The sequence below is a fragment of the Micropterus dolomieu genome, linkage group LG03, assembly GCF_021292245.1.
Source record: "Micropterus dolomieu isolate WLL.071019.BEF.003 ecotype Adirondacks linkage group LG03, ASM2129224v1, whole genome shotgun sequence".
Classification (NCBI taxonomy): Eukaryota; Metazoa; Chordata; class Actinopteri; order Centrarchiformes; family Centrarchidae; genus Micropterus; species Micropterus dolomieu.
Genome location: NC_060152.1, coordinates 17,500,486 through 17,521,105, shown reverse-complemented (window position 1 = coordinate 17,521,105; position 20,620 = coordinate 17,500,486). Strand labels below are relative to the sequence as shown.

Here is a 20,620-nt window from a genome sequence, read left to right as displayed (position 1 = left end):
TCAAGGCTTTTGGGTATTTTAAAACTACATATGTATTATATGAAATTGGCATTTCCAGACTTTGGCAACTCCTAGTGGTAACAGCAAAGAAGACACAGACAGTAAATTACCATCTACCCCTGTAAGACTGGGGCTTTATCGCTAACACATATATTTGCTTCATTTGTAGCGCTTTGTGAAACAAAATTTAGATCTCTTTTCATTTTGATTCATTTTCATGTCTTTTTCTATGTGTCAGAAAATCCCAATTAAATTTACTGTGAGACAGTAAAAAGACAGTAAAAACTGAAAATGGGTATGAAAACATTTCATGGCACTTTTGAAAAATGCTAAAAATCTATTATTATTATTATTAGTAGTAGTAATAGTAGTAGTAGTATTATTATACAATTGTATTTACTGATTTTAATCAGTTGAAATGTTTTTTGTTCAGATTTACTGTCCCCAAACATCAAAATGTCATTGTGTTTTCTGTGTCAGATGACACTGTTTACAGCTGTTTAAATTAAATTAGGAGGAGAAAGAGCAAATGCGGTGCTTAATATGTGCCAAAGTTCTTCCCAAGAATTAAAAACAATTAACAGTTCAATTAGAAAGTGTAGCAGAAAATTTCGAAAATCTTATTTTCACCAAATCTTTCTGTATCGAATTTAACAATCAAAATAAACACAGGTACATTCCCTGACTTTTTATTTATTTAAGTGAAAATAATGGCCCTAATGGCTGGAAGAATAGCCACTCACTCATGGAAGGCTGGCTCCCGGTGTCCTGCTCCAGCTCATCCTCCTCTATGCAGTCGTAGGGCCACTGGGTAAAAGAGGGAACGCTGACCATTGGGTATGGATGAGTGTGTGTGTGGGAGGGTGAGGAGTAAAGGTGAAGATTGAGCGAGCCCAGCAGGGAGGAGGATGACTGGCTGCTGGAGGAGGAGGTGCTGCTGTTGGAGATGGTGGAGTGCGGTCTCTTGAACGACATGGCGTGTTCAAATGAAGGCACTGCGATTGACGCCCTGGTCCTAGACTCTGCTGGTGGAGACAAACACAGTGAGCTGTGGGATAATAGGGGAGATGAAAAGTGACAAAAATGTATAATGATTCCTGTGGCTGTTAAAGATTATGAATAAGCCATAAATCTTTTTGACAATATCTTTTATACAGCCATGAAAAAGGAGTAATGTCAAATAGTTCACTGCGGTTGTAATGACTTCAAATCAGTACGGCTTAGATTATATCTGGTGTGTTAACTTGACACAACTTTCAAAATACTTCTTGCATTAAAACACCTGCAATCTGGAACCAAGTTTTTGTGGTTTCAGCAAGATTTTGTATAGCTAGGGAGAGAAATAATAAACAAATACAGAAAGTGTACAAGAACAGCTCACCTGACCCCTTCATGATATAGTCAATGGCTCTGTCACTGATAGCTGCATCACTTGGCTTGATATCCATGAAAGGCTTGCTTCCAATCCCCATGGACACCATCTCCTGCATGCGCAACTCTGGAATCCAGAAATGTAAATCTTTAATGACAAAACAGCGGTCTGAATATCAAACTGATATTCAGATCAAAATTACAATTTAAAAACCTCTGTTTCTCAGCGCCTGCCTCCACAGAATCTTCCCTATGATGGCTGTCCACACAGCCTTGACCTCTGCAGAGGTGGCTTGGAGTATAAACGTATCCTGTGACTTCCTCCGACGGAACCAAATCTCAAAACGTAGGCCGCTGTCGCCAACATTTTCAGTCATACCTATCTCTGCTGTCTAAATAGAAAAGAATAGCAAATAATGTTTTTAATGTCATTATACAAGAGGCGAAAACACTGCCAAAAAACCCTCCCAAAACAAGACATTCTTACTTTGAAGGACTGTTTATAGATGTAAATGTCATATCCTCCTTCAATCTTTTTGGTCTTGCTGAAGAGGATGAGGTCTTCAAATAAGAAGACGTGACGGAGGTATTTCCTCCGTCCACACCAGACTATGAACTCATCCTGGCAGCGGAGTTGACCCTGCTCTTTTAGGTTCACCTGGAGAGGAAACACAACCATTCACATGCGTCAGAGAGAACAATACAAATTTGGGTGGTATTCTGACCTCACTCTGCTGTATACATAACAAGATGACCTCAAATTCAAAAATAGTTTTAATGACCTCTGTCTTGCCAGATGGTCTCATAGTAATGTTAAGTTGGCTTTTATGCTGACATCAAAACTGTCATCATAGCACGACATGGCTCTGTGCCCATGTGTTACTGCTTACATCACAGCCCCTAATGGCATCCATAGCAAGCAAGTCGTTGCCATGGCGAAGCTGAAACTTGACCATCTCCTCTGCAGTGCGGAGGTCACTCAGCTCCTGTTCCTGGGACTGACTGCACTCCTTGATCAGGTCTTTGAGCAACAGTGCATATTTACTCATCCTCTGGATGGGTTTCAGCAAGTAGGACGCCAGGTCCATTTTGTCCCCAAGCTCCATCTGTTTATTCTGGAGAGAGACACAGTGGGAATTTTTATTGTATAATATAATAGATTTAATATTGAGGATCGTGGAAAATGGAGGATCATGCAAACTGGAGGCCAATTATGTTTTCTTGCACACTGTTTATTAGCCATTAGCCAGCTGATGTTTATTCAGTGCTTGTGTGTTGGATCTGTATTAGAGCCTGACTGATTAGAGCTTTTGTATGCCTTTTTTAAATATCAACATCGCTATTAAGACTTAAAGACTTAAAAATATTAATTTTTCAACATAAACAAAGCAAACCTTAAACATGCTTACTAAAGTATGGTTACAAAGATATGTCAAATGTGTGACACATTTAACATTTGTACTAATTGTCTTTTATGCCAAATAAAGTAATATCTTGAATCTTGAAAAATAAAACTTTTGAGTGATCTCGGTAAAGGTGACACTGTTTCAAAATTAACTCAAACATCTTTGTTCAAGTCTTTATACAAAAACAGGGTTTATGATCACCCCAACCAACTCCTCTAATATGTGTATATTTCTTGTGATATATTTAGTGTATAACCATAAAATCACGCGTTTGCTTTTTGAATTTATTTAAACATTTTAAGGTTCTGCGGAAGAGTTTCATGTCTTTGGCTTAGAGATGACCTCTGCCGCTGTGTAAAAGCTGTAACCAGAGTTTCCAGACGCACCTTAAAGAATTCGTTCCCATGGCTGCTGAGCAGAGTGTCGGACTGGGGCTTATTCTTGCTGTATAGAGCATACATTCCAAACTGATCTTCCTGCACACAAGATTAACAAGTTACAACACTGACTACAGTAAAAAGTATGCAGACATTTCAGTCTGGTTTGCCAAACACTATTTATGTTTCGGCCATCAGTCATATTTATCCTTCTGCTTATAAACAATAATGGAACAGCGTGATAGTGAAACCATGACACTACACTGGAAGCATTGAAAAATGTCAGTAACTGCAGGTCAACACATCGTTGTTATCGGGGGACACTGGACCTGGGTGTAGTTTTTAAGCTGTCTGTGTGCTGCCTCAGGGCAACACTGACTGACTGTCTGGACTCACGTGTCTGAGAAAACAGCTACTGATGGACAGCGGGGCGTGGGCGCAAGACTCCAGCTCCTTCAGGAAGTACTGACTGTGAAAGTCCCACAGTTTCTCAACATTCCCAAAAATGATGCTGCGCTTCCCCCGCAGGTCCTGGGGCAAGTCCAAACGCTCCATCTCGGGGAAATAGTGCTCAATGATGTAACTGAGAGAGCGAACGTACTCCCTCTCTGTGGAAATCATCTCACCCATGATGTGCTGCACTTTACTGGTGAATAAAAAGGCATGACATAAGATTTATGATGAGTATTCATGATTTTTTGCAGTGCATTGTCATACACTTTACAACTTTGGGTAATCAAAAATGTAAAATGTTGTTGTTTAAGTAATCTTTTTAGGTCATTAATCAAGCAAAAATGATATTTGCTTATTCCAGTATAAATTGCTTATTTTCAGAGCATTATTTCATTATATATAGAATATCTGGGGGGGTTCAGCTGTTAGTCCTACAGAATTATCAATTTGAAGACATCATCTTGGACTATGGGAAAATATGATTTCTTCACAGTTTTCAAGTATTATAGTCATATATGTATATATGTATATATATACACATATATATGAAGACTACATCATCACTATATCAATATACTGTAGGTCTGTGACAAATACAACAATAACTTTGATATATTGAATGGGGGGTGGACAAAAAAAAAGGAACAGCAGAAGAAGGGACATTGACTATAACGTAAACCATGACTAACCTGTATTTTTCAAGAAACCTTACAGTTCTGTTTTTTTGTGGAATTTTAAAGCTCTTTCCAAAAATGTGTTATAAATCAACTGAACAGGACTCTGCAGAGCTGGCTTGGAGAGATTACTTGATCATGAATTTCATAGTGTTTGGTGTTTCTGGTATTTTGTCTATGGTCTATACATACTTAAACATGTAAAGTAGTATAAACCAGTTTATGTTTAGCATCAGTGATTCACTACCTCACCTGCTCTGTTTCTTGCCATCTCCGTCACTGTGTCTGTTAAGGATCCTGGAGGGTGTAGACATGCTGCGGCTGCGTCCTAACACAGGGCTCGTCACGTCAGGTCTCTGCAGCTTCTTCTCTGCAGATACATTATTAGCCACCTCTAAGCCCTTGATGTACACACCTGTGTAGCCATGAATGTGGCTGACATCTGAATGACCACTGTCCCTTGGAGTCAGCTCATAGCTCAGTGTCTTCTTCATGATCTTCTTCATTGGCTGCTTGCGGAGGCGGGTGGCCACAGAGTAGACGGGCTCTGAGAGGCAGGAGATGGTCGAGTCGATGGTGCAGTCACTGTCCGTGTCATCAAACGCGGATGGACTCTGTTTGCTGTCACAGTCTGTGGGGAAAGTGAAGTGTGTGGAGGAGGAGATTGAACTGGAGGGGCTCTTGGTGAAAGGCCCAGCAGAGTGAGGCTTGCTGTCCTCAAAAGTTAATGGTGTAATTGCCCCAGGTAAAAGCACACATCCATTAGCTCCATGCTGTTCTGTAGTGGCACTCTGGCTTTCTGCAGTCTTTAAAGACGCCGCTGTGTCAACGGCTGTGGAGTTCGGGGCTGCTGTCATGGCTCGGGCCAAAGTCTCCTCCAACTGCTGTTTGGTCTGCTGACATTTGTGCCACACTGTGTTCCACTGCTGCAGCTGCTGAGGACTCTCCAGGGAGAGCACCATGTCATTGAGGGTGCTGAAGTTGTCCATGGAGAACTTGGATGCCTCGGTGTAGTAGTCCTGCAGGATTTGCACCACAGATGACGAAAGTCCTACACCTGTACTGTCCAGACTCAGATGACAGAAATAATCCTGGCAGTGCTCCATCCATTGGTTCACCTACACATTTGCAAAAATCTACTTTATATACAGTGTATATGTATATATTATGAGACACATAGTTAATCCTGACAAAAATTCCGCCAGTATTGTGCAGGTTGATGAATTGACATGCAACGGTCCATCTTTTAAGATTCTAGTAACCCTTACATTTTAAGATTTGTCTGCTGCTCTTGTAACATAACTTTCTCCAGGATATTTACATTCGTTTTTTAATACTTACTGAGTCATAGAATTCATAGAGGTTGGTTAGGATGTCGAGGTGGGCCTTCCTTCTCTCCACTCTACTTAAGATGGAGCCCAGATGTTGCTTAAAGTCAAGGAGAACAGAACCTGGAAGGGACTCCGGTGACTCTTTCACTAGCTGCAGGCCATGCCTCTGCTGGTGCTGTCAAGATGATCACAAAAGTGATCAATTTAGCTTGTCTTCTAAAAATACAAAGGAGGTGGTCCACAGGGAATGTGCTCAAGAATTGTGTTGCACTTTTTACCACTGACTCCTCCAGAAACTGGTCCAAGCTCTCTCTCATCTCCTTAATTTTGGCCACAGACAGAGTTAGCGATTCCAAAGGCGTGAGTTGCTTCTCTCCCTCTCCACTGAACCAGAGTTTGATCTGGAAAGAGATCGGGATTTGTTTATTGATTATCACATTTTGTTGAGAGAGTAGAAAAGCAGCAGGAAATTTTCAGCACAGATGACGACATCAAGAGGGAAACAGTTTAAGTTCACCTGTTGTGTTTGCTCCTCAAACTTGCGCACCTCCAACAAGCTCTCTAACTCTTTCTGAGACTTGTTGGATAGGATCACAAGCTTATGGACTTCTTCATCTACTTGGTTATACAGTTCATTCAACATGTCTACAGCATCTCTAAATGAAAAAAGAAAACCATAATCAGGCAAAACAGATTTATACAAAATTTAATTATTCAATTATTTTATTATCACAGTACTCATGTTGACCATTTTGTACCTGTAGTTTTCATTCTCGCAGGCCTCTTCCTTCCTGATCCGGGCGAGGACAGTGCCTCCTTCTAGACGCAGTCTGTTTAGACGGGTGTCATCTAATACACACTTCATGAGATGCCTCTGCTGTTCCATCACTTCAGACACCTCCTGAATGAATAGAATAAAATTAATATATTTTCATAGTGGATTTAATCACAAATGAAGTGAAATGTCAAAACAAAATCATGTCAAACTTCTTGACCTCATCAGGCACAGAGATCATCGTAGATACAACCATGAAACTGAACTGTTTACACCAGGTAGGAAGAAAAAGGCCAGCAGAGAGCTATTCTGTGTTAGTGGAGACACATAAATCAGAAGCCCAGACTGCCTGCTGGCGCTGTGTCTGACCTTAGAAGTCTTCAGGTTGCTGCTGTTGCTCAGTGTGCTGATAGACTCCTGAAGGGAGGAAATCGCTGCGCTGCAACTGCTGGCAAATGGTTCAATTTTCTGAGAGACAGAGAGAGTAAGTAAGTTTACAAATATGTTCATAATGTTGGCTACAGTCCAGCCACCTCCGTCTTACCAACCTGTCTGAAGTGGATCCAGTGATTGTGGTCGTAGTGGAAGGTGCCCTCCAGATCTCGTGTGAGTTGGGTTTGGTCGATGTATTTCAGCAGGACTTTCAGAGATGACAGTGTCTCAGTCTGCGGCAAGAAAAAAAAACACAAACACACACTCAGGTCTCAGTTTGAGTATGTCCGCTATTCCACTTCAAAGCTACAGTAACATTAACTTTCCACAGGCCCATTCTTGCTTTCCTTCAATCTGTGCCATCTTTGGCCTATAGTGATGAAATTAAATAGAAATTCAAGTCAAATCTCTCTCCTGTAACAAAAGGCTTATCGAATCTTATGAAATCAACTTGGATCTAGCAATCAACGACATGAATACATCGCTCTTTTTGAAATACCTCTTATCCATCTGATAACAAGAGTCTTTCTTTACCTGGACATAAAGGTCTCTCTCTGGTTTGGCTGCTGCCTCCTTGTCCACCAGAAAGAGAACCGAGTAAAGTGCATTTGGTACTAATGTCTGCGAAAAACACGCACAAGCAGTTTTAACAGTCAGTTAAAATGAAGAATGTGAATTAAAACACATGTAGATTTTTTTACATGAACAGCTAAACCATGTCAAGTGCCTTATAATGTATGTGTGGTTTACAGGATTATCATCCTTTCATCAGAAAGAAACTCATCATCATAACATGATGAGATGTCTCTTGCGAGTCGGCTGCAGCCAGCCCACTCCCAGTATGTGGTTAAAAACAGACAAGTAAGCACAGGCTCCTCCACAAGAGCCCAGAGGCCAACCTTTTTCAGAAAAATGTCTTGGAACTGCGGTCGCTACAAAATGAAGGTGCGCCTCTTTAAAAAAAAAAACTGTGTCAGAGACTGAGAGGTAGAACAATAGGAAATGTGTAAGGAATGCCATAGTGTAACTCTGAGAGAGACATAGCTGTAGTATTACAGCTGGGAAGACAACAGAGATATAGCAGGGTCTTAAAACTCTTTGGGCGTGTGCTGGAGGGTAATTACATATTTTCCACTGTGGGCTCACCTGCAATTCAGACAGAAATGACAACAGAGCTGGAACAGGCTGCTGCCTCCTGCTGTCTATTACAACAGTTAAGCCTTGTTCACGCCTTTCTTTCCTGAAACCAAAGTATTACAGTTAGTGTACTTTCTGAGACAGACAACTGATTGCATGTATACCATACATTTTTTACATAAGCTTAAAGATTGCCATGGTCTGATAATTGACGAAAACCTGAACACAGAAGCATCTGATTGTTTTGTGACACTTGTAGATCGGAGACATTTTTAGGTCCAACAAATCAATTTACTTTTGGTGATAGCCTTAGTGAATGTATGTATTATACTGCTTTACAAAAAGCTGTAATGTCTAATCAGGAATCTAAACATGAACAAATATCTAATAATGCCAAACCCTTTGACCCTATTAGACTGACAACTGACGTATTTTCACTCTCACATTTACTGACAATGCACTATATAAAAATACTGACTTTTTCTATAAGCTTTAAATAACAGCTGCCGTGTTAGGGAACATCAGAAAAATGTCAAATATATGGGACAATAGTCACGTTCACCTCAGGGGAAAGGGACAGGTGTGAGTTCTTAACGTAGACAAAATAAACCCTGAGTGTGCGTGACTTACCGCAGCGTGGAGTAGTAGTAGCCCAGTAAACAGGTGAGGTCATTGACCGTGCAACTCTCACCTGTCCACACCTGAGCTCTCGTGCACACCTGCAGCACTGCCCTCCCACTGCGATCTCTGTTTCCTGAAAGAAAGAAGGCCGGCAGGTGGGTCAACAAACTCATGTATCTACTATGACTTTCCATGTCGAGAATGTAAAGCTTTGAGCAGTTATCATGTCAATGTTATTCTATCGGTGGGTTACAAAACTAATGTTGCTAATGGCACAATATCCTGTGTTAAGGCCTGTTGTTATTTCCCAGCAGTCGAGAAGACATGTTGGACATGTGGTACATCATGATATGTGAAGTATTTACAAGTCAATACAACAAACAGTACAACACTACTGAATGAGTTTACTTGTTCTGGTGCGCATAATGTGTGTGCATGTGTCAAAATGCAGCTCAAGCAGCTAATATGAGCTGTGTGCGACTCACACTCCCCTACCTGGCATAATCACAGCACCCGATGTGAGCAGCTCTTGATTGACCTCTGACACTTGCGTGGGGAGGGCTGAGTTACTCTCAAAGGAAGAGCTTGACGCCAGCCTGATGGCTGTCCCATTGGCAGCTTTGGGACTGTGTGACTCTTCTCCATTGTGCCTGTGCCGCCTGCTCTCACTGCTGATGGTGTCATCATGCTGTCCTGTAGAAAGAATGATAAATGGTGGGCACAAACCTGATAGATTTTCTAAGTGATATTTACCGAGCAACAAAAATACAGTACAGTCTTTGGAAATTAGAAACTTCCTTTCACCGGAGTACTTTCTTACCTAATCACAATACCTCATCAAACAAGTGTTTATTAGTGGTGAGATACGCGTTTTTTAATAGTGAGTTCACACTGAGTCATCATGGAGACCAGGTGTATAGTCAGCCTGACTTACGGGTAACTCTGGCATTATTAGAATCTTAAAGCTTTGCATCCTCCTCTTCAGCCCACTAAACCTCCAGGCTCTGTTTAAGGAATGTTGCTCCTGACATTCCCAAGTGGTACCGTAGTTTATAGAATTTATCCTATTCCAAAGGCAGCAAAACAGAATGCCAATCTTCAAAAAGAGTACACTATCTTTACATTCAACTGGGTACTTCACTGTGCCTTGTCCAATGAAGAATGTAAACAATTGTTTAATAGCTGTTCAACATAACATTGTTCAGCAACAAATGCTTTGCTGCTTCTCTCTGTCATACTTGATAGAAAACTAAATATTTTGGAGTTTTGGCCAAGACATTGGATATTTTTAGATCAATTAATCAATTAAAATAACTGTAAACAATTGGCAGAGTACAACCATTAGTATTAAGACAGGAAAAGTAAAAGATATTTGATTTGTGGTCATTTAAAAGTATGACAGCTCCTCTGTTTGCAGCTTGCTGTCTTCCTGTTTGCAGTAATTGGACCTAAAGGCAGCTCCACCAGAACTGTGACAAATGTTAACACTTGAACATGTTATAAGAACATTTAAAATACCACGTAATAGGAATCAAACTCTATTAGGGTATAATAAAGGACAGCAATGCTTTGAGCTAAATGATAATGCCAGCATGCTAACATACAATATTAACATGCTGATAACATGATGTTTACTGAGGTCCCCATCCAAGTTTAGCATGTTTGCATGATAGAATTTACTAGTGTAAGCACTGAAGAGTACAGTGTAGCTGAGGCTGATGGGTATGTCAATAGTTTTGCAGGTGTTTAGTCATAAACCAAAGTTTTAGACAAAGTGAAATCTTGACCTGATGGTGGTGGGATCATTAGTTATATCATACCTCCAGATTCTGTGAGTATAGACATAGCCCTCTAAGAGAACACCAGTTAATAGGATCCATCCTCTTGGGACCATGAATGTGTGTTTATTGCAATCCATCCAATAGTTGTTGAGATATTTCAGTCTGGACCAAAGTGGTGGACTAACTAACTGACTGGCAGGCTGACCGAATTGCCATCCCTAGAGCCATAGCCATAAGCTAGGTCCTTTTAAAACATCAGTCATCCATGCACTACTAGGCTTGAAAATAAACAGAAAACCTGTTCTGTGACAGTAAACCCTCCCAGCTCAGCCTCTATTGTCAGTCAGTGCATTTCCTGTGCGACTGTGTGGCCTGGCTCGTGTTTGCTGCATGTTTCCTAAATTGCTTTGTTTTCAGAGGAAGTGACAAACGTAGAGAAAAGCCTCCTGAGTATTGTCCTGTGTGAAAGTCTGTTTTTCTGTGTAGTCTGCGGGACACATTTGTATAGCTGTCAAAGAGGCCAAATCTGCACTGGTGGCCAGAGGTTTGCGTTACTGATCACATAAATAACGGAGGATGTGTTTTGATATTGAAGAGTTTGCTGACTTATATATGAAGTAATTCAACCCTTCTGGAGTATTTTGTCAGAGTGGCTTGAGTCAGTGCAAGTTAGGTATTGTGTTTCTGGACTGAAAAGACTCTCCAAAGACACAGGCATAGTTTGAAAGGCTTTTTCATGGATCCCCAATGGCTGATTGATTCACAAAGGAAACTTTTGTAAATGAGACAACCCATCTGGGATCAGTGCAGCCCCCAGCCCCAATAACACTGTAGGGTCATATCATTGCGGGATGTTGGGGTCCCTGTGGTTGGTTTACAGGGTTTACAGGATCTTTTGTTGCCTTTGAAATGTCGTTGTGGGAAACTTGCTTTGCAACAGCTGAAGGTAATCTCAGGAATGCAACAGTGATGTGATTTAACTACTGTATTTTTGCTGAGTGGTGTGCATTTATTACATGTATTTATTTTAGAAATCAGTACTAACAACCTGAGCTATGGTCTGGCATAGTCCACGGTTAAGATTCAGAGATTTAAATAAAGTCAGCCAGTTTTTACCTCACATTTCAATTCACGGAAGAATCCGTGTTTTCTAAAAACAGCATGATTCCCTAGGTGGTACTCTTACATTGAGCTTTCCTGATCTACCACTCATGAACCAACACAAAAAAACAGACTGACAGCTGTAAAGAAAACACAGTTGTGACTGAAGTTCTGTTTTCTGGGAAGGGCCATACCTGTCCCATAAACGTGCCAAAGAATACACGAGCTTTGAAAAACAATCTGTCACCAATAGCAGTGTTGCCAGTGCTTCAGAGCTATGAGCTGTCTCCATTCAGACTCCAACTGAGCCACCTGATGAACTGTTGCAACCAGTCCTGCTGCAGGGTATGATTAGGCACCCTGGTGAGAAACCACCATTAACTTGCTATTTAGAGTGAAACTTCACCCTTAGGTTGTATTATTTGATAAGCAAGAAATGATGAGTCATGGACTGTCATGTTGATCCAAACACTGTTGGAGAAAATAAAACTTGTCAATTCTGAAGAAGTTTAAGGTTCTGTAAAAGAGCATATTACTACAACAAATTTTGTTTAAACATATCTTTTTTATGTAAAATAGTAATCAGACACTATTCTTAACCATATTACAAAAGTATTATTAATAATTATTATTATTTATTGTATAGCTGAAGAGGATGTATAGAAATCCTTTACATAAAGAATGAGGTTTATTTATTATTCTATATTTTTTTTATTATCAACAAATCCCATTAAACGCCAAAACCAACAATGTGTTAATCGATCTTTCAATACCTTATGATTTCCGAACCCTGTTTGGGGCGCTTCGCGCACCGCCCCTCATTCCTACTGAAGGAGTGAATGTTTAAAATAAAACTTCACACACAAACGTCACAAATATATAATTTAATTTTCTATAAAAACAATCTCTGAAAACACGTACACACTGAGCTCAGTGGCAAAATAAGCTTTGTTACTTGTTATTATGATCAATCCATTGTTGGTTTTGGTGTTTTCAAGGTTTTTTTGACAATAACAAAAACAGTATTGCCAGCCTTATCCTTTCATTAAAAGTAGTAATACCTCATTGTACTCAATGATGAGTAAAAATCCAGCTTTGAGAATTTTACTTTGGTAGTAGTTGGATTAGCAAAATGTACTCGTACTAAAGTTATTATGAAACGTTGCCCCTAACAGGTCATTTTAATACTGTATTAAATAGTATACATGATATAATTATTAGAATGGATGCAGTGATGTGTGAAACAGCATTGTTATTTATAGCTGGTTGAAGTGGAGCTGATTTTATCTGTATATCTGTATTATACAGTGGGTGTCAGTGGCTAATATGTTTTTAACGTAAAATCTTAATCTGCAAAGTAACTAGTTAATTATGTACGTAATAGACAAGTATCTCAAAACAGTGCTTAAGGACAGTGCTTGAGTAAACATACTTAGGTACTTTCTACTGCTGGTGATTAACTTAAGTGTGTTTTTTGTTGTCACAACAAAGGTCTGAACATCAGTGCATCATCACATACCTGACTCATCTTTGCTGCTTCGTCTCTCAGAACCAGGAAAAGCTGCCTCAATATCCAGCTTCCCAAAACGAAGAGCATAGCCATTCATCAGCTTTTTGGGAGAGATGCTAGATGAGCCTCCAGAAGAGGATCGCTCCCGATGGCTTTTAATCTGTCCTGTCTTGTTAGTCCTCTCCAGTGACTTTGACCGTCTGTCTGATCGTCTCTCTGCACTCCTCAAACCCCTCTGTAAGTAAAGTAAAGGTGTGCTGGGCCTTGAGTCATCACCACTGAGCCAGCCCCGGCTACTCAACCTCCGGGATAAATGTTCTCTGGAGGAGGTCCGGGTGTCGGGGCTGCTGCCTGGCGTCACTGGGCTTTCCTCCAGGATGGATTCAGAGCTGGATCCAATGCACATGGGGTTCTGAAGGGCCTCCATGTAAGATTTCCTGAAAAGTCTCCTGCTCTCAAAGGCTACAGAGTCCCTCGGGAGGCGACGTCGAGGGCCTGGGTTACTGAGGTCTGTACTAAAAGAGAGCATTTTGGACCCCCTCTCTCTCCCACCACTATCTTCACTCCTGCACTCTTCAGTAGGTCTTTCAATTTTAATGATGGGTGTAGCAGTGTCCAGTGCACTGACACTGTGGTTCTCACTGCTGGAGTCCATGTTGTGCGTATTTGGGGAGGTGGGCTCAGAAAAGATGGAGTCAGCTCCTTGAGATTGCAGGGACTCTCTGGAGCTGCGATGGCTGTCCAGAGTCCCTGTGGATCCGCTGGTGCTGCAGGTGCTGAGATGTCCGCGGAAGCCACCCCTGCTGCAGCGTGCTTGCATGATGGCGTCCGACGTGCTGCTGACAAACAGTGGATTGACCACGTTCTTCCACGGCGTCCTGTATACAGCCGTACCAGTTGTAAGCAGACAGTTCTGTAGTGGGTGCAGGTTTCGGTCACGTGTTACATTCTGCAAGAACTCAGCTGTGAAGACGCTGCCATACATGCTCTCTGCAATGGGGATTTCTGTAATGGCCTGGCCACTGGCTGACAAACATTTTATTACTAGCTTGGCAGTCTTTCGGCCTAAAGGAACTATCTGTAGATAGAAGTCTCCTTGCTTAAGTCGCACTTTGTGCAGAGGGGCAAGCTGCAGAACGACTTTTTCGTGGATGCAGATAGGCCACCCCTCATGATAGAACAGCAGTCCTCTGAAGCTCACCTGAGAGAAAACAGAAAAATCAGTCAATACCCACTCCCATAAAAGATTATCACCTGTGTGTCATGGCTCAGCTGTGGTAAGACTTGCATCATTTCAACTGACATCTGCAAACAGAGTTTTCAAACACATGTTTAACTTTAATGGAGAGGCAAGATGTTTTCGTGGGACGCACTGGATGAATCACTGTCAGCAATCATTCGACTAAAGAGGAAAACCTGTCTGATCAGGCCTGGTTCTGCAGCAACCTCAACACAAATTTTCACTGTGACAGAATAAAAAACAGACTCAAAGGTTGGCTTTTTTCATCTCTTATGAATGTCATGGCAAAGACTGAGGATGTGATCTTCCTCTGAAGCCTCTCATATTGCCTACAATACAAAGACTCTCACGCACGGCAAGCTATTCTCAGGGGCTAGGCTTAGGTGAATCTATTGCTCTATGGCTATCGTCACAGTGTAATCACTGCAGAGATGAATACAGGGGAATAAAGTTTCAGTGCTTTGGTCATAGAGCCCTAACCCACAGCAATCAAAGCTTGTGAGAGAGAATATTGAATTTCACTTTGGGACCATGGCAGCCTCTCAAACAGACCACAGTTCTCTTTGTTTCCCTATTCAGAGAAGGATGGCTGCTTTTCAGCTTGTTTTCGGAACAATAATCAACTCTGTCTAAGTCTGATGCTCCCCCTTCCCACTTTTTATATATAAAAATATATAGATATAAAAATAGATATTCACACTCAGTAGCACTGTTCTCACATACTTTTGTCACAGACATTTTAGAAGTACATAAGTAAACATACCCTGACACAGTAACATGTTTTAGGAGTGCTTTATACTTTATTTTTTCTTGTTGTGTCCTCACTGACCATTTCTCAACCTTTTATTTACGTTGGATTGAAAACCGAAAAATGAGATCTGAGTCAGTCATGCAGGAAATCGCTATGGTTAGTAACAGGTAAATCTCTGACTACACTGTAACTCCAAATGAATTCTCAAATAAATCTCAGACGGCATTAATGGATTCCTCGATTTAACCTCAGGTGCCACAACAACTCACACAGGTTTCTTGTTGAATGACCTGCAGGATCCTCTTGGCAGGTAGCAAGAAGTCAATGAGGCAGCGGAGGCCGTCTCCTCTGTACTGCCTTTCCACCACACTGAAGAGCTGCCACAGGACCGTGACAGCGGTGGCATTGAAAGGTCGGTACAGGGCCGACAAGGTGTTCTGGATACAGTTGTCCAAAGACTCAGCGTCCTGGGGGAAAGAAATCTTTCATTAGGTCAAGCTCGTGCTAAATATGTGATGGTAACAAGAAGGCTCAAAGCCACATTAATATCTCCCAAGATACAGGAAAACAGGAGATCATATGCTACATGGACATATGAACATGTGCCTTTTGGCTTGTGACCCCTTAAAACAAAGCCATGTCTACTTGATCATAGATTATGGCCTTGGTGTGAATATGGGCTGTGAGCAGGCCAACCAAATTTTCTTCCCTCTCAGTGTGTTTCATTCCAAGGATTTTCATTTGTGTACAAAGATGTTACATTTAAACAAGACAAAGAGTCTCCTAGAGACTCTGTGAGCCTGTACTTAGGCACAGCAATACACAGCAGGTAGGCTATAATGTTTACCGTGTGTACTATTATAGTAAACACAATGTACAGCTAAGGCTGATGAAAAATTTCCTAAAAAATTTCCTGGCAATCTATCCAATGGTTTTCGAGGTATTCCAATAAAGGCCTGAAATGTCAACCTTTTAGCAGCATTTGAGGAAAGTCAGTGGATCACAAAAGTCAGTAGGAAAAGACCCATGAAAGTCAAATATGTCATGGTAATCCATTCACTAGTTGTTGTGATATTAGTCTGGACCAAAGTGCTGGACCGTCAACAGACCGGCATAGCCATCCTTAGAGCCATGCCACTAGCATGGTTAAAAATATCAATACATGTTGCAAAACTATAACCAAATAACATTAATTCATGTACATATGGTTGCATTATGCACATGACTGAGCATACTGAGCATGATCCCACTTAGCTAGACAGTCAGGAAGGTTGAACATGACAGGAAATGTCAGCCATGATGGTCTTTCCATCAGAGCGAAGGGAAACACCTGGTGGGAGTGACATCACTGTCAGCAAACACAAACAGCAGAAATGGAAAGTCCAGTTTGGAGTCCAGTTGCGGCCGGAATGGTGTAATGTTACCCACTAATAACAATCTTCATTGTTGACAATTATCTGGCCCGTACATGACCTGGGCCACCACCACCTGTCCCCACCAGAACAGATGACATGTCTGACACAGATAGTTACAACTCATCCGGGAACAAGATGGAACATTTGGGATTACAGCAGTCCTGGTTGAGGTTGACCTGGTCTTGTAGTTATGTTCTCAGTTCAAGCTATGACCTTCCTCTCACCAGTCAAAGCCAAGGCCAAACATCCCTCAGCGATCTGTTCTTCCCAAATGGAACACAACAGCGGAATATAGACATCTGCCTCCAATGATAACCATACAGATAGAAATGCCAGGGAAAGTCCCACACTATGACAACTACGAACCATATTGAAGAAAGTGGGGGTTGAGGATGCAGCTCCTCAGAATAACTTTCACCTGAATGTCTAAACTGCATTTACATGACAATAAAAGTGTGTAAAAAAGGATGGCTAGAAATAAAGAGATCACCTGTGCTCCGGTGAATCTAGCTTGTCAGACAGCCCATGTTTCACCCTTTGTAGGATCTGTCCTGTTGATCTAAGCTGCTCGGCACAATCAATTAGAGGAGAGTGAGTACAGTTCAGTGCATTGGTACACATGCCACGACTCTACCACAAGGCGCTCATTGTGCACTCCGCCTGTTTAAGTGGTATGTGCTGTACAGTGTTGGTGCCCTGAAACAAAACGCCCACCTCCATTAGCAGTCAGGCTGCTTTTAGTGAGACAAAAATGTCTCTGGGCATTAGTCACTGTTGCACCCGGGAGGAGAAGAATAACATGGTGTTTCATTGGAGGAACGCTAACAATGGGAGGAAAGCCCTCACTACATAGTTAGAAAAGACCAGCAAATTTTTTCTTCAGGTTCCCAAGGCAGAAAAAACAGTGGTAGTGACAGGGATAGTATTTTGAAGAATTACCCAACATAGCAGAGACTTGAGCTGAATAATCAAATTAAATGCTATTCAACCTGTTGCACAGGGGTGGCTGCCCATGTAATGTTATGGCACACAAAAAAATGCACTTATATGGCACAAACAAAATATATGGCTTTCCAATTGTTAGGTAGCATTTGCAGCTTTTCAAAAAGTGTCACCTGGCTAGTGGGAGATATATCTGCAAGTCTCAGCAGAACGACTGAGCTTAGCCAACTGAGCTGAGCTTCCCATCCGCTCTGAGCCACAGAGGAATGCAGTGTGTATGGTTGTGTATGTCTAGCCTCAAACTGGGACAGGAGCAGATTGGGAAGTCCCACCCTTTCTGATGCCAGGTCTTTGTAAGCGGCCGCCTGTCTGATGGAGGACCGAAGTGGTAATTAGGTGGGACACTCTTGTCTAAACCAGCTGTTCAGAAGGTGCAAAGAGCTGGTACGTAGGCTAGACGATAGAGGTTTTGTCTCTAAATGAAACAAACATAGAGGCTTGATAATCTGTAATATTAAGTCTAAGTTTGGGTTGGGAACCAATACTGCAATGTCAGTGAAAGTTTGTAAGCCACTACAAAGCTGAAAATAGCATTTTATTTGTAAATTATATGGGAAATATATACCATGGAAAAATAGTTCATTAGCTAGTAACCCTAAAAGCACAGCACTGCAAAGTGGAAGAAAATAATCAAAGGGAGAAAAGAGGGGATAGAAAAAGAGAAGGGGTGCATCACAGTGAAAGAAAAAGTGAGAGACCTACAGAGACAGAGAGAGAGTGAGCGAGAGGTGGTCACTGACACATTTAGTGAGGCACGGACACAAAAGGCACTGCCTACCAGGCCTCCAGTGGAGCATGAAGCCACCAGGGGAGTGTAACAGGAGAGCCCTGGAGCCCCTACTCAGGCTGTTCACTAACCAACCTGCTAACAGCCTCAAAGGCAGCGAGCTGACAAAGGCCACAGGTTGCTCAGACCTGCCCCGCTGCCAGGTGCCAAGACACCAACAAAAGAGCCTAGAGAGATTTTACCATTGAACCCGCAGTTGGATTCAGCTTTTGATTTGTACCATCAGAAATCTTATCTTATGATAGGAGGAGAGACGAAGAGAGGGGCTGGGATGTGATGTCAGACAAAAGATCTTAACATTGTACTAATAACTCCCAATACATTTAAGAGCAACCTTAGCCCTCATTAGTTCTATCAAACAGAGATAACCAAGTGAGAAATGTTGACTTAATAATGCAAAGATAAAGACAAAGATCTTTGTTAAATCAAAATATTGCTCTATTAAACATATTTTCCTGGGCACTATCAGTGCCGTTTGCAGATCTGACTTCTGCTTACACACAAGTGTCTCAGCTTAAGACAAGTGTCTCAGTTTAATATACTTGTAAAATGTGTGAGTTTTACTCACACATTTTACACCACACACGTATGACATCACAGATACATTGCACGAAGATCCATCCACCTCTCTCTGTGTATGAACACTACAGAGCACACTCTTTGGTGGACAGGATAATTATATTAGAATGGCATTGTAAAAATACACTTTAGTAAATGTTATAATGTTATCTTAGCAGATAAACTTTAACACCCGAGAGGCCCACACTGATTGTGTGACAAACACAACTAAGTCTGTGAGGTGACAGTGAGTGCAACAATAATGGACGTCCAGAGGTGATAAACTGGCAATGGCCTACAGCAAAAGTTACTATTTTTAATTTTCCTTTCATTTACAACAACTTATAGAAACATTTCCGTTTCATCAGGCTATAGGATACATTGTAAAATGCAAGACTTACATATTGTTTTCAAGCTGGGGCATTAAACAGTATTACGCACAACAAAAGATGCAAGTAAATAAGACTAAAAGAATCTGTGGGGTAATGGGTAAGATTTTACAGATTCCCACACTGGTTATCAGAAAGACTTGATTTATGGCAGTAGGAAACTAATGACTTTGTCCCACAGGATGTTAACAACATTGACAGGATATTGTTCTTGAACAGCCCTGACAGACCTCGCCAACCCTATAGATAGATGTTGCACTGTTTACACACACACACACACACATACACTCACACATTTGATTGGGCTGCTGAATAAAGGACAGACAAAAAGTGAATGGAGGTCCTTCAGCCACTCAGAGCAATGATGAGCAGTTACAGAAGAGACAAAGGAGATTAACAAAGTCTGCATGGTAAATATAGCATGGGTGCATACCAAAACAAGTGGGAGGATGATAAGGAAACAAACTTATCAGAGATGATAAAAACTTGTGTATTTCACGGACTCCAAAAATGATTTAAAAAAAGCACCTGCATCAAATCTTTTTTTCATTGTTGTTGGGTTTTTTAAAAAGATTTTCCCACTATTGCTCATGATGGCACACAATATGTTGATGTCTGTATTTACAGAAGACATACTATAACTGAAAATTTGAAATATGTGGTTCCATTGTTTAGCTCCCTTTCAATACTGCACACCTAATATGTTTTAATCACAGAGGACATTCACTGTATTTGGTTGTAGCTCAACAGATGGAGAAAATGTTGTGGGGCCATCAATGAAGAATTACACTCCCAATGCCCTTCGAAGTGAACATAGAGTACAATAAACAGGCAAGTATCTGAAAGCAGCAGACAAGATTTTGATGAGAATGTATTTATAGTTATACACTGTGATGTGTTAAATTCTCTCACTGAATCAAATATTAATAATTGAAAGTGAATGAAAATATACCAAGCAATAATATAATGCCAGATCAGCAAAACTATTATTCTACCTCTCTTGATGCATGGATAAAAGGCTACCTGATGTGTTTAGGCTACAGAGCAAGAAGTCAAAATATCATCTGTCGACGTGCTGAGACAGAAACATTCATCTGCTAAATGTACACAATAACGCACACACACACACACACACACACACACACACACACGCGCGCGCGCACACACACACAGTCAAGAAAGGTTCCCAAGATGCCAGGTTTATACTCAATACAGAAGAAAAAGGAAAAAAGTTAAGATACTTGCAAAAACACACAGAAAGAAACAGAAACTTCCAGTGTTATGAAAACACACTTCAAGCTCGTACCTTAATACTTAGGTAGTTGTCACAACTCCGTGACTTTGCTCTGGAGTGCATTTTGCCCAGTGACAGCATTTAGGCACCAGACAAAATACCAAATTTATAAAAAAATGTGTCATCAACTCCAAGTGCTAAAATCCACGGTACAATCCACTCTGTAGGTGCTGTAAGTCATTGCTGTGATATCAACAGGTCCTGTGCCTTCTCTC

General features: G+C 41.2%; 1 protein-coding gene across 3 annotated transcripts in view; it reads right to left on the bottom strand.

Moving 5' to 3' along the window:
* Positions 1 to 20,620, bottom strand: part of zgc:158766 (uncharacterized protein LOC100009641 homolog) — a 24,068-nt gene extending 3,448 nt beyond the window's left edge. The window contains exons 1-21 of one of the 3 annotated variants that reach the window (XM_046045758.1): positions 20,418 to 20,620; positions 15,230 to 15,427; positions 12,979 to 14,170; positions 9,073 to 9,270; positions 8,587 to 8,710; positions 7,966 to 8,059; positions 7,354 to 7,440; positions 6,936 to 7,052; positions 6,757 to 6,855; positions 6,371 to 6,513; positions 6,130 to 6,268; positions 5,891 to 6,013; positions 5,623 to 5,787; positions 4,534 to 5,399; positions 3,551 to 3,800; positions 3,164 to 3,253; positions 2,262 to 2,486; positions 1,859 to 2,029; positions 1,586 to 1,763; positions 1,382 to 1,498; positions 744 to 1,048 (exon numbers count right to left, since the gene is read on the bottom strand). In XM_046045758.1, coding sequence (XP_045901714.1) covers positions 789 to 1,048; positions 1,382 to 1,498; positions 1,586 to 1,763; positions 1,859 to 2,029; positions 2,262 to 2,486; positions 3,164 to 3,253; positions 3,551 to 3,800; positions 4,534 to 5,399; positions 5,623 to 5,787; positions 5,891 to 6,013; positions 6,130 to 6,268; positions 6,371 to 6,513; positions 6,757 to 6,855; positions 6,936 to 7,052; positions 7,354 to 7,440; positions 7,966 to 8,059; positions 8,587 to 8,710; positions 9,073 to 9,270; positions 12,979 to 14,170; positions 15,230 to 15,427; positions 20,418 to 20,486 — 4,905 coding nt within the window. In that variant the 5' untranslated portion in view covers positions 20,487 to 20,620 and the 3' untranslated portion in view covers positions 744 to 788. The remainder of the gene's footprint in view (positions 1 to 743; positions 1,049 to 1,381; positions 1,499 to 1,585; positions 1,764 to 1,858; positions 2,030 to 2,261; positions 2,487 to 3,163; positions 3,254 to 3,550; positions 3,801 to 4,533; positions 5,400 to 5,622; positions 5,788 to 5,890; positions 6,014 to 6,129; positions 6,269 to 6,370; positions 6,514 to 6,756; positions 6,856 to 6,935; positions 7,053 to 7,353; positions 7,441 to 7,965; positions 8,060 to 8,586; positions 8,711 to 9,072; positions 9,271 to 12,978; positions 14,171 to 15,229; positions 15,428 to 20,417) is intronic. The other 2 variants (XM_046045757.1, XM_046045756.1) reach the window with 2 other exon arrangements.